This window comes from Nematolebias whitei, chromosome 8 (genome assembly GCF_014905685.2).
Source record: "Nematolebias whitei isolate Nwh7 chromosome 8, NemWhi1, whole genome shotgun sequence".
NCBI classification, from domain to species: domain Eukaryota; kingdom Metazoa; phylum Chordata; class Actinopteri; order Cyprinodontiformes; family Rivulidae; genus Nematolebias; species Nematolebias whitei.
Window position 1 is genome coordinate 35,950,523 of NC_056505.1, and position 12,857 is coordinate 35,963,379.

At 41.3% G+C, this 12,857-nt stretch overlaps 1 protein-coding gene and 1 non-coding gene across 3 annotated transcripts; both read left to right on the forward strand.

Annotated features, from left to right (window-relative positions):
* The first annotated feature begins 3,616 nt into the window (after window positions 1-3,616).
* Window positions 3,617-12,318, forward strand: ranbp1 (RAN binding protein 1). 2 transcript variants are annotated; one of them, XM_037680603.1, is made up of 6 exons: window positions 3,617-3,774; window positions 5,037-5,170; window positions 5,707-5,864; window positions 10,320-10,448; window positions 10,538-10,606; window positions 11,091-12,318. In XM_037680603.1, the coding sequence occupies exons 1-6, from the start codon at window positions 3,760-3,762 to the stop codon at window positions 11,225-11,227; spliced, it is 642 nt and encodes a 213-aa protein (XP_037536531.1). In that variant the 5' UTR covers window positions 3,617-3,759; the 3' UTR covers window positions 11,228-12,318. The 2 variants fall into 2 exon arrangements, with proteins under 2 accessions (XP_037536531.1, XP_037536532.1); XM_037680604.1 differs by having other exon boundaries at window positions 5,043-5,170.
* Window positions 10,842-10,969, forward strand: LOC119414152. Its single transcript, XR_005186995.1, has one exon. It is a non-coding gene; the product is annotated as a small nucleolar RNA SNORA77 (small nucleolar RNA).
* Window positions 12,319-12,857: the final 539 nt, after the last annotated feature.

A 12,857-nucleotide genomic window follows, 5' to 3' on the forward strand; every position in this document is an offset into this window, starting at 1 on the left:
TTCTGTGTAAACTACTGACAATTGAAATGATGGGATATATGGAAGGGAAAGTTATATGTGTGGAAATTTTAATGCAAATAGTACATTATGGGGTAAAAGTAACAATAAAAATGGACAAGTTATTGAAGAGTTAATAGAAATGAAAAACCTTGTATGTCTTAATGATGGGAGGGGAACAAGGATTAATGTGAGAACAGAAGCGGAATCAGTAATAGATTTAACATTTGTGTCAAACTCAGTGGCTGGAATTAGTTGGTGGGACATTAATAAAAATACAACAATTGGTAGTGATCACTATCCCATTAAAACAACAACTGGAATAAAACTGAATAATAATAGTATAAAAGAAAATAAGAACTGGAACTTTAATAAAGCAGATTGGAATAAATTCAAATATTTGAGTAATAAAAGGACAGAGAAAATTGACATGACAATGGATGTTAATGAGGTAAATAGTTGTTTGTAAAATGATTTTGGAGATTTCAGAACAATCAATCAAAAAAGGAGGGAGACGGAGAGATAAGAAGATAGTACCATGGTGGACAAATGATTGTAGTGAAGCAATAAAATCAAGAAATAAAGCCTTTAAAGCACTTAAAAGTAATCCAATATACCAGAATCTTATTGAATATAAACGAAAACAAGCCATGGTTAGGAAGATAATTAAGGAAGCAAAGAGAAAATATTGGAGGAACTTTTGTGATACTATTGGGAGAGAAACAAAAATTGAAAAAAATTGGAAAGTAATTAAAAGAATGAATGGTATTAATAAGGAATATATATATATATATCCAGTATTAACATTAGATAACACAACAATAGTTAAAGATGAAGAAGAAGCTGAAATTTTAGCTGAAACATTTAGTAAAATTCATAGTACATGTAATATTAGTGAAGAGGGAAGAAAAGGTAGGAATACAACAAAATTAAAATATAAAGACTTACTACAGAATATTAATGAAACCAATAATCTACTTAATGAACCTTTTACAAAAGCAGAATCAAATCGTGCACTCAGGAAAACCAAGAAAACACCCGGGAAAGATCAAGTATGGTATACAATGATAGAACATCTGAGTGAAACAGCCAAAGATATTATTTTAGAGATGTATAATAAAGTCTGGGAGGAGGGGAAACTACCACTAAGTTGGAAGAAATCAGTTATTGTTCCAGTAGCTAAACCAGGTGAGGACAGAACGAAGCCAGGAAATTATAGACCCATTGCATTAACTTCAAATATATGTAAAATAATGGAAAAATTTATTAATGACCGATTAACATATTATTTAAATAAAAAAGGATATATTTGTAAATATCAAAGCGGGTTTAGAAAAGGCCGTAATACATATGATTCAACAATATGTTTGGAATACGAAATTAGGAGAGCACAGATAAATAAAGAAAATGGTTATGTCAGTATTTTTTGACATAGAAAAGCCTATGACATGTTGTGGGTAGAAGGATTATTAATTAAAATACGTAAATTGGGTATTAATGGTAAAATGTTTAATTGGATTAAGGACTTCTTATCAAATAGAAATTTACAAGTTAGAATAGGTCAACATATTTCCAAAAACTATTCAGTTGAAAATGGAACACCGCAGGGCAGCATTATAAGCCCAGTACTGTTTTCTATAATGATAGATGATGCTTTCGCAGAAATTGAAAAGGGAATGGGCTGTTCGCTTTTTGCGGATGATGGAGCCATTTGGAAGAGGGGACATAATGTAGACTTTACTACTAAAAATATTCAGGATGCTATTGTTAAAATAGAGAAATGGGCATTTCAATGGGGGGTTAAATTCTCTGTGGAAAAAACAAAGGTGATGATGTTTACACAGAAAAGACAGATAAAGGATATTACAATTAAATTATATAATCAAGAATTAGAACAAGTAAAATTTATAAAGTACTTAGGAATATGGTTTGATGAGAAAATAGCATGGAATATTAATATACAAAAAACTATTGATAAATGTAAAAAAGTTCTAAATATTATGAGATGTTTAGCGGGAAGTGATTGGGGGCAGAAAAAGGGGCTTTAAAAAGAATTTACATAGGTTTGATCAGATCAAATATAGATTATGGAAGTATTGTTTATGGGTCAGCAGCGAAGACACATCTGGAAAAACTGGACAGTATTCAACATCAAGCACTAAGGATTTGTACTGGAGCATTCAAAACCACCCCTACAGCAGCAATTAAAGTTGAGATGGGAGAAATGCCATTAGAATTAAGGAGAATACAATTCAATAAGATAGTGGATCAGTTTACAAGGAAATAAGTCAAATCATCCGACAATAGAAACTTTAAAACCATGTTGGGAAAAAGAGAAAAAGGAGACACGGAGTTTTGGATGGGTAATTAATAGAAAGGCAGAAGAATTACAAATTACCAACTTAAGAATTAGTCCAGTGGTGCCTTTGCCAGCAGTATCACCATGGATCCTACCAGATGCAATAGTAGATTTAACTCTTTTAGACAAAAAGAAGGATAAAGGATAGATTTTAAATTCAAACACAGTACAGATATATATAAACAACTACTATAATCATATTCAGATTTTTACAGATGCATCAAAAAAATCTAAATGGAGAAATAGGAATAGCCTTTGTTAAACCAGAATTTCAGATAAGACAAGGAAAACGAGTTACAAATGGGTTATCAGTATACACAGGAGAAATATTAGCAATATTATTAGCAATACAGTGGATAGAAGAAATTAGACCTTTAAAAACAATAATTTGCTCAGATTCTAGTTCAGCATTAACCAGTCTAAAATACAACCACTCGGACAGTAGACCAGACATTTTAATAGAAATACAGCAAACATTATTCAGGATACAAATGATGGGATTAACAGTTATATTTATTTGGGTTCCAGCTCAAATTGGGATTAAGGGTAATGAAATAGCAGATGGGGAAGCAAAAAAGGCAACAACAGGACAAGTTAATTTTACAGTGACTACAAGCAAATCAGAAGCAAAAAGTATAATTAAACAAAAATTGAGGGAAAGGTGGCAGAATGAATGGGATGAAGATAACAAAGGAAGGTGGTATTATAGGATTCAAAAAAGAGTAGAACAAATGAGAGTAGGAAGAAAAAATAGAAGAGAGGAGAAACTATTAACAAGGTTAAAATTTGGACATAATGGACTTAACAGTTCACTATACAGAATACAGCAACACAATACAGGAAACTGTCAATATTGTGGAGAAAATGAGACAATAGAACATATTATCAGGTCTCTCTTGTAAATGAGTCCTCGAGGCTCAATGGGATTTACCTGTATAAATAAAGGTTGATTGATATTATTTTAGTATGTAGAAGATATGTGAGAGAAAGGAGATTAATGTTGGAAGAATTTAGGGAAAATAAAGAAAAGTTTAATTTAATAAATATACTACAGGGAAACTCAGATAGTAAAAGTACTCGGATTTTAATTAGATTTTTCTGGAAAACAAAGATGATTAACAGAATATAGCATAGAATAAAATACATTTTGAGCCACACTCCATACCGGTAGGTGGCGGTAATGCAACCTCAACGTTTTTTGCCAACCGCCAATAAAACCTCAAGAACAACAACAACAACAACTAGAGTGCGTGCGCTGTCACGGTAGAGGCGCGGGCATGCGCAGAGAATTCGGCGCGCGAAGCTCCAGCAGCCGGAAGTGAGAGAAGCTGAAGGCAAACGGTGGCAGTTTGGGATTTGAATCTCTCAAACAACTTCCATAATCTGTAAACATCAACTTTAATATGGCAGACCCGAAGGTGAGGGTGCGCTTTACGGGTCATTTAATATTCCTGTTTTTTATTAAAATTTAAATTTGGTAACGAACTTTGTGTTTTGGGTTTGAAACTTCGGAAAGGAAGCTGCGAGACAAATGCCGACAATGATGCTGCCCTCCTGCAGCTAGACAAGCTAATAGGAGTGGTTTGTTTATGGTCTAGATGTATTTTTTAATTTAAAGTATTAGTAGTTTCTCACAGTAACGTGTTGAGCCACGTGTCCGCAGTGAATTTTGTTTTAACATTTCTGTTTAGAGTTTAAATTTACGAGCTCAGAAAAGTACTCTGAAGTGGTCAGCCAGCATGTTAGCAGCCGCTTAGCATTAGCATTAAACACGTAACAATTGAGAATTTAATTATTTTTACATGTCATACGTTTTTAATGAGATTTTTTTAAATTTAGTGATGAATGACCGGGTTGAGATGGTGAGCTGAGCTACGTTTATGCGTTGTCTGCTCTGTTCAGGAGTTGCTAACATTAGCATCATGGCAGGGCGCTGCAGAGACTGATCCCGTTACATAGTTGTGTTTAACCGATAAAAAAATGTTGCGGTCTTGTCTCCATTTGTCTAAGAAGGGTGTCACCAAAACGCCCGCATAGCATCTACATTAGTTGGTTATCATTTTCTGTAGAAATAGCTAAACTATTAGCCACTTGCCAAACTAGCCTGCTCCATTTCAGGCCTGCAGTCGGCTAAGTTCACAATAAGTTGTCAGGACATTAAACGCCTCATGGCTGACGGTAAATAATGGAGGCATTTGTGTACACGAGCGTCTCCAACAACAGATTCATAAATGACCTCCAGTGAGTTAACATTAATATACGTTTGGGTCGCAAACCTGGAAATCCTTTGTCCAGGAAAAAAGGTTCATTTTTTTGTACTCTCCCAACATGAGGCACGCTTTCAATCCTCCAGGGCTTTTAGATCATTCTTTTAACTTTATTCACAGTTTAATGAAAATGGTCGATGTTTCAATGAACGTTTCTGAAGGTTTTTACATGTAAGCTGCAGTCAAAATGCTGGGCTCAGCAGCTGCGAAGTTGACAAGCTTTTGTCTCCTCTCTTTTGAACCCCCTCCCTTACAAAAGCTACAACTAAGCTGCTGGTGCCTTCACTGATATTACTCTGCTTCATTTAAGTTTGCAATCACATTGTGTCTGCTGTAGTTCGTTTAATGGCTGATTTAAAGTGGAATTCTCATATTTATTTTAGCACTTTAAAAAAAAAACTCTTTTCTTTAAGGACCAGGAAGACCATGACACCACTGTAGATGGCACAGAGGAATCTAATCATGATCCCCACTTTGAGCCCATCGTGTCTCTTCCTGAGCAGGATGTTAAAACATTAGAAGAAGACGAGGAGGAGCTCTTCAAAATGTAAGTTGTATTAATGGAGTTTTTTATGATGCAAGCTCGATTTAAGTGTTAGGTATTTGGACTATCCATCCGTCCGTCTTTACTCGCTTCTTCCTTTTCGAGTCACAGGGGTCACTGGTGCTCAAGTGCAGCAGTCACTGCGAGAGGCAGGGGACACCCTGGACAGGTCACAAGTCCATCACAGAGATGCATGGAGACAAATGTTGGTTTACGTACTGTAATCCCAGATTCTATTTCGTATAGGCTTCGCCCTTTAAAGCTATCGCTAGTGGGTTTCAGCGCTGCGCGAAAGGATAAATCCACTAGCGATAGCCTTATAGGGCGAAGCCTATACGAAATAGAACAGAAACGAGTCAACCATTCACACACTCACTCACACCAACTAGAATTCCAAATTTTCTTTTGTCAAACCCAATTTATAGTCATAAGTTTAGGTACAGTTGTGTTTTTTTTTTATTGTGCCAATTCTTTTTACTTTTGTGGCTAAACAAATACTGATAAAAGTATATCTATAAAATAAACTGTTGTTTTCCCAGGCGGGCTAAACTATATCGTTTTGCCTCCGAGAATGATCCACCAGAGTGGAAGGAGAGGGGGACTGGTGACGTCAAGCTGTTGAAACACAGAGAGAAGGGCACAATTCGCCTCCTGATGAGGAGAGACCGGACCTTGAAGATATGTGCCAATCATCACAGTGAGTCATACTGACCCCATCATACCTATACCTTGTGGTTTTCATATTATTGGGCCAAATCTCTTTACAAGAAAATTATAAAGAATACCCTTACATGCTGATGTGTACATTTAGCTTCTTCGGCTTCACACAATACATAACAATCCTACGATGATGATATTGTCATCTTAAGTGTCTCACTGGGCTACAACAGCTGGTAACTAGTTTGGGAACGGCCTTTGCAAGGAAGCCTCCAGGATGTTTTATTTCGTATAGGCTTCGCCCTTTAAGGCTGTCGCTGATGGGTTTTATCCCGATATGCGAATCATTGCACTGAAAAATTTAGTCCACACCCACCTGCTGTGTGGGCCCAACTCGGTCCGTATAAATTACGTTAAGAGCGGGTAATCGGCTCCCATTTTTCTTCAGCGAGCTAATAGCACTGTCAGAAGAACGAAGAAGGAAAGTTGTGTAGATGACTAACCTTTGTTAAGAATGCTTGGCCCGTCACGTCGACCTCTGGTCGTCCCGGTGAGCTCTCCTCCCCGAAGAGAAGCTGACGAGCAGTCTTGTTTCAAGGTAAGCGCCGAGTATTTCTCAGTGACAGGTTGCTACATGCTGGACAACGCCATCTTGTAATTTTCCTCTTATCGCCGACCCTCGGAGCGAATCGGATGGTTCCTCCGGGACAGGCGACGTCAGCTGCAGCCCCGTTGCTCATTCCATCCTGGAGAGCGTAGTGTCGGTGGAGGGGGGCTGAGCGAATGCTCGCCTCATCCCACCTCGTTTCGCATCGGCGATCACACCGCTCCCGGCCGATGGCGCCCTCTGGGGTTGCCTGGCGTAACCCAGGAGGCAGCTGACATGAAGGAACCCTTTTTTACGTCCCGCGCCTTATCCGCCAGTTCGGATGATCCGGCGGGAAGTTTTTTTTTCTGGGCTCCATCCCGGCTCGCCGTCCTGATCCCATCTGGCCTCGGTTTCCCAACAGGACGTCCTACGGGGACAAGGCCACAGCCGTTTTCCTGGTAGATTGGGGGGGGGGGGGCGGCTTCCACAGTCTGCGCTCATCACCAGAGCAGATGGGTTTCACCGAGCGGAAATTCCCTCAGTGCCCCCTGGAGCCGAGCCTGACGGAGACTTTTCTCGGAGCAAGATGTCCAGGTGGACCAGCGTCCCGCGCCTCCGGTTAGCGTAACCCAGACGGTGACACCGCTATCCAACCGAGCTCACCTGTTAAATCTGGGCTTCGCCATAAAATGGAAGAAAAGCTCGATTTTCCCAGCCCAGACAATTGTTTATCTGGGAGTGGAGCTAAACTCAACCACCATGAAGGCTCGTTTATCACAAACGAGAATCGACACTTTAAAAGACCAGCTCCACCACGTAAGACCTGGCATAGTGGTAACAGCTGTTTCCGTCATGAAGCTGTTAGGAATGATGTTATCAGCTCACACAGTGGTCCCGCTGGGTTTACTCCACATGAGACGCCTCCAGAGGTGGTTTGCACGTCTGTGTGTGGATCCAGTAAAACAAAAGAGACGGATGATCATTGTTCCTCCCTCCGTGAGAGTAGACCTCAGACACTGGGAAAACACCCTGGTTCTGTCGGAGAGAGTCCCCGTCAGCAGACCCACGTCACACGTGTCAGTCTTCACGGACGTGTCGTTGTCAGGCTGGGGGGGGGGACATGCCTGTCTCAAGCTGTAGGGGCACTGTGACCCCATCACACATCAGCCCACATAAATGTTTTTGGAGTGTCGCACGGTTCTGAACGTTATTCAACACTTTGCTCCTGTGCTGCAGAATCAACACGTTTTGATTCACACAGACAACAAGGTGACTGCTGCGTACATAAACCGTCAGGGAGGTGTGCGTTCAGCCCAGATGTTGCACATTGCGCGAAAGCTTCTGTGTTGGGCACACCAAAATCTGCTCTCCATCAGAGCAGTTTACATACCCGGTGTTCTGAACAAAGGGGCAGATGTGATGTCCAGGGGCGGCCCATGTCACGGGGACTGGACTCTCCATCTAGACCTGATGACTCAGACGTGGCAGGTATTTGGCAAGCAGCCGTGGACCTATTTGCAACACGAGAGAACGCTCAGTGTCAACTACGGTTTTCTCTGAGCCCGCGAGACGAACCACTGCTGGGGGTGGACGCGTTGCCCACAGCTCATGGCCCAAAACGCTTCTGTACGCGTTTCTTCCACCTCCTTTGATTTTACGGTTCTTGAACCGAGTTCAGGGGGAGGGATTGACAGCTCTCCTGGTGGCCCCCGAGCGCGTGAACGCACCATGGTTCCCAGTCCTGCGGCATCTACTGTCGGGGCACCCGTGGAAACTGCTGTGGAGGAAGGATGCTCTCCCAGGCAGGAAGAGCGGTCGGGACTTACCCAGAAATAGGCCAACACCTGTAGGTCTGGCCGCTGAACGGATCCGCTTAGAGAGGGTGGGTCTCCCACAGGATGTAGTGCGCACAATTCAGGTTTCACGTGCTGCATCTACCACAGCGCTGTACACATCAAGTGAACAGTTTTTCAGCGCTGGTGTACAGAGAAAGGTGTAGAGGCCACCTCATGTCCACTAGGTGGCATGCTGTCCTTTCTACAACAGCTGATGGACAGAAATTTGGCGTCCAGCACGATTAAAACGTACGCTGCAGCCATCTCTTCCTGCCACGAATGGTTCGGAGACAGAACAGGTTTTAATCATCCGCTGATGAAGCATTTTCTAAAAGGTTACAAAGACGCAGGCCTGTTTCTTGCCCACTTGTTCCACAGTGGGATTTAACGCTGGTCCTGCGAGCCCTGATCAAAGCTCCATTTGAGCCTCTGGATCAGGTCCCACTTAAATTCTTGTCTCTTAAAACAGTCCTGCTGCTGGTTTTAACATCCGCTAAGAGAGTGAGTGATTCATCTGCCCTCTCTGCCGCTCCGTCATGTCTCAGAATTCAGGCTGACGGCAGCTCAGCTGATCGAAGACCAAACCCAGCTTTTATGCCTAAAAACATCACGAGCTCTTTTAAATCGAGTGATATCGTTGGAGGGGCCCCCCCCCCCCCCTTCACACACAGAACAGAAGAAGTAGCGTCTTTTTATCTCCTCTGTCCTGTGCGGGCGTTGACGTGTTACATAGCGTGCACAGCTGCAAAGCGTCAACACTTGTTTGTGCATTATGGAGATGCATCTGCAGGTCGACCGTTATCCACCCAGCGCTTGTCACACCGGCTGTGTGAGGCCTCTTTCTGAAGCCTACAGAGCATCAGATTTAGAGCCTCCTGTCAACCTCAGAGCACACTCGACCAGGGGTATCGCATCTTCGACTGCTCTGCATAATGGTATGTCAATGCAGGACATTTGCACTGTGGCCGCATGGTCAACACCCTGCTCATTCATTCGCTTTTATCTACGTGATGTGACAGCTCGTTCCATGACACATTCTGTCTTTAGTGTTTTACAGAATGAATATTGTTGTTTCATGGAACTCTGTCTTACTCACATCTGTCTGCATGCATTACAGTGTGAGATGGTTGGTATCGGTCACAAGTTGTGATTATTTTGGTTCTATTGTCACTAATCAGTTCATGACTATTTTTACCAATCAGTTCATTGATTAATAATCAGTTCATTTGTTATTATCTATCTGTTCATACTGTTCAGCTGTAAACCGGTTGGTTCATGGCTCTTTTCAGCTTTTTTCCCTCCCCGTTGAAGTTTTCCGGGGCGTTCATGCATTCAGAACTCATAGTTACACAACATGCGTCTGTGCATGGCACACATAATTACGCACATGGGGAGCTGAGTGACAAGACGTTTTTTGGGCAAGCTTCTGCTTCATACGGTGTTCGAATGGACCCAGTGAGGCGAGGACCACATCTGCTTCGCCCTTAACCCATCAGCGACAGCCTTAAAGGGCGAAGCTTATACGAAATAGAACGTTGGTTACGTACTGTAACCCCAGATTCTATGAGTATAGGCGTAGCCCTTTAAGCGTCGGGCCTCACTGGCTCCTGAATGGCTGAAGAAAAAGCTATTTGGGAGCCGATTACCTGCTCTTAACGTAATTTATATGGACCGGGTGGGGCCCACACAGCAGGTGGGCGTGGACTAAATTTTTCAGTGCAATGCTTCGCATATCGGGATAAAACCCATCAGCGACAGCCTTAAAGGGCTACGCTTATACTCATAGAACCTGGGGTTACAGTACGTAACCAACGTTTGCTCTTCACCCACAGTGGCAGCCCAGTAACATACAACCTTAAATCCTGGTTATTATTCTACATAATTTGGTCTGCTGCAGACACTCACTATAACCATTTGTTTACTACATGATACATTTACTCATGACTTTAAAATACATGTTTAATAGTAAAATAAAAAAAATAAAATTTGGACTATCACATGCAGTTTATGATCAAAGTATAGCTTGATGTAGTCCTCATATGTGGACCTTCTCACCTCTTGTGAACTCCAGTTGTTCCTGCGATGGAGCTGAAGCCCAACGCCGGCAGCGACAGAGCGTTTGTGTGGAACACATTAGCAGATTATGCTGACGAGTGCCCCAAACAGGAACTCCTGGCAATACGCTTTTTAAATGCAGAAAGTAGGTGCTGACACACGTAATCCAATGTCGCACATAAAGCTGCCCACACTCAATTACTTTTGCTCAGAAGTTGTATTTTCTTTCTACAGATGCTCAGAAGTTCAAAATGAAGTTTGATGAGTGCAAGGAGGAGGTCAGAAAAATCCTAGAGAAATCAGGTAAATAAAGTATTTTATTTTAATAGTTGTTTAAAACTTTGATCTGATCTCAGTAGATCTTTGCTGAGATATAAACATGTAACTTCAGGTTAAACTGCAATAATTTCAAACTTTAATTGACAAATGTTCATAAGAGTTTTGTCGTAACCCACTAAATAAACAGTTCTGAGTGAGGAAAAAATTATGTTTATAATGTAAAACTATGTGTAGCATTAGCATGACGTTTTGAGAGCTTGCAGACATACTCAAGTCTTTGCTGTACACTCCAGCTTGGGGCTTTTTCTGTCTGCTACATGAACACGCAGAATGTAACACTGCTGGCTTTACAAGAAGGCCAGTGTCCGCATGTTCTGCTACATTAGATTTGTTGCCAGATGTTGCTTCTGACATTCTTAGCTTTGTTTTGGATGGAAATGAACAAATGCTGGTGTGATTGTGTGATAATCTTAATATCTAGCTTATGGGATGGCACATTTTTACACAGGTGATGCTGAGAGTGCGGATAAGGTGGTTGAGAAGCTGGGAGATCTATCCGTTAGAGACAAGGCATCAGAGGAAAAGAAAGAAGAGAACAAAAAGAAAGAAGATGAGAAAAAGGAGGTGAAAGCTGAGAAGAATTAAAAACCAAGAACTTGCTTTGCTGATCTTCAGTTTATCTTTTTTTTCCTCTTCCTACAATAGACTCTTAAGGAACTGAATTTGGACACTTGCATAATGTTTTTTTCTATTTTTTTTTAAATCCGTTTTGCCTCAAGATTACAAGTCTTTGATGCCACTGGGGAAAAATATCAGCAAAAGTGTAAACAGCAAAAAACATGCTTCCTCCCACCTTTTTCTCTTAGCACAATGGAAAACCACATTTTTCCATTTTTGTCATTGAAAGTTACTATTGACAAACTGTGAAGAGGCTTGTGATAGTGATAATTCCCACATTGGGGTATTTTTTTGTTTTTTGTTTGCTCTTCTGAAGCGAAGTTTGTAGTGGGAGGATAATGTAGCCTGCTCATTAGCAGCACACAGTCAGGGACCAGGCATTATGGAGGTGCTTTATAAAGATGGAATGAAACCTGTGAGGCATCTCGGTGGGCCTTCAAACCCTGTCCACACTTCTACTGTTAGATTACAAGGTGAAGACTTCTCAGTGGGTGCGTTGTAGAGCTAGTTGTTTCTTGGTTCCCTCTTTATGCAGGTCTAATGGTAGCTGACCTGCGAGGAATCCACTCCAGACAGTTGAAAGGCGACAGACAGGTCAAAATATTCACTTCTAGCTTACTGACAGAAATGCACTTGCTAAAAATGTCATATTTCCTTTTAAGTGTCTCAAAACGAATAAGCCCAAAGTAAACGGTTCATCAGTTTGGTGCAGCTTTTTTCTTTCTCACCCAAGTTTTTCACCATGAGATCAGGTTTGCATTCTTTAGATCCTAACATTCCCAGACTTAAAAGCATGTAGAGTTTATGTAATGGAGTGTGCCCCATCTAATCTGTGTGCTCACCACCCACTCCTTTCCATCCTGGACTCATAAGTGCATCTAAGTGCCAGTGCATCTGTAAATACATGTGTATGGATGAAATGTTGCTCTTCATTTGCACTCGGATGATCTGAAATGTTTCTTCCAACTTCAAATAAACCTGAAAGACCGTAGGCTTGGATTCATATGACATCACTTCCTCGAAGCTGCGTTAAAAAGATATTGACTGATGAACATGAAGAATAAAACGGATTCACTCAAAGTTGTAAAGTTTATTTAGTTTGCTCAGTTCGCTGGGAATATTTCCTCTTCACAAAAATAGGAACACATATACAGTCAATGCATTCTGTATTGTACATAACTGGTTTCAGAAAACAAAGTCAGCTTGTGGCTGGTAGTCAGAAACTGTCAGGAATGGCCTCTGACCTGCAGTGATATCCATCCTAAAAAAGAAACAACAGACTAATGGCAGTCATCTTAAGGAGGAATGACATCGATTGCATTTTGATTTGTGATCCAACGAGTTGGAGAGAAACACGGATATCAAGGGTCTGTCGGCATTTCAAGATGTCCTGTTGGTTTGCCTCACCCATCGAGCCTTTTTTATTGCAGCCTTGCAACAAACGTGGTAAGGCAGCTGGGTGACCCAGGTGTGAACGTCAACACTTTAAAATGCCAGGCTTGTGTAAGAAATTAAATCCTTCAAAACTTTCACATTTAATGTGACGTGTAAAAAGAAAACGTTTCATGGGGACAAAGGTAAACCAAAAAGATGCAGT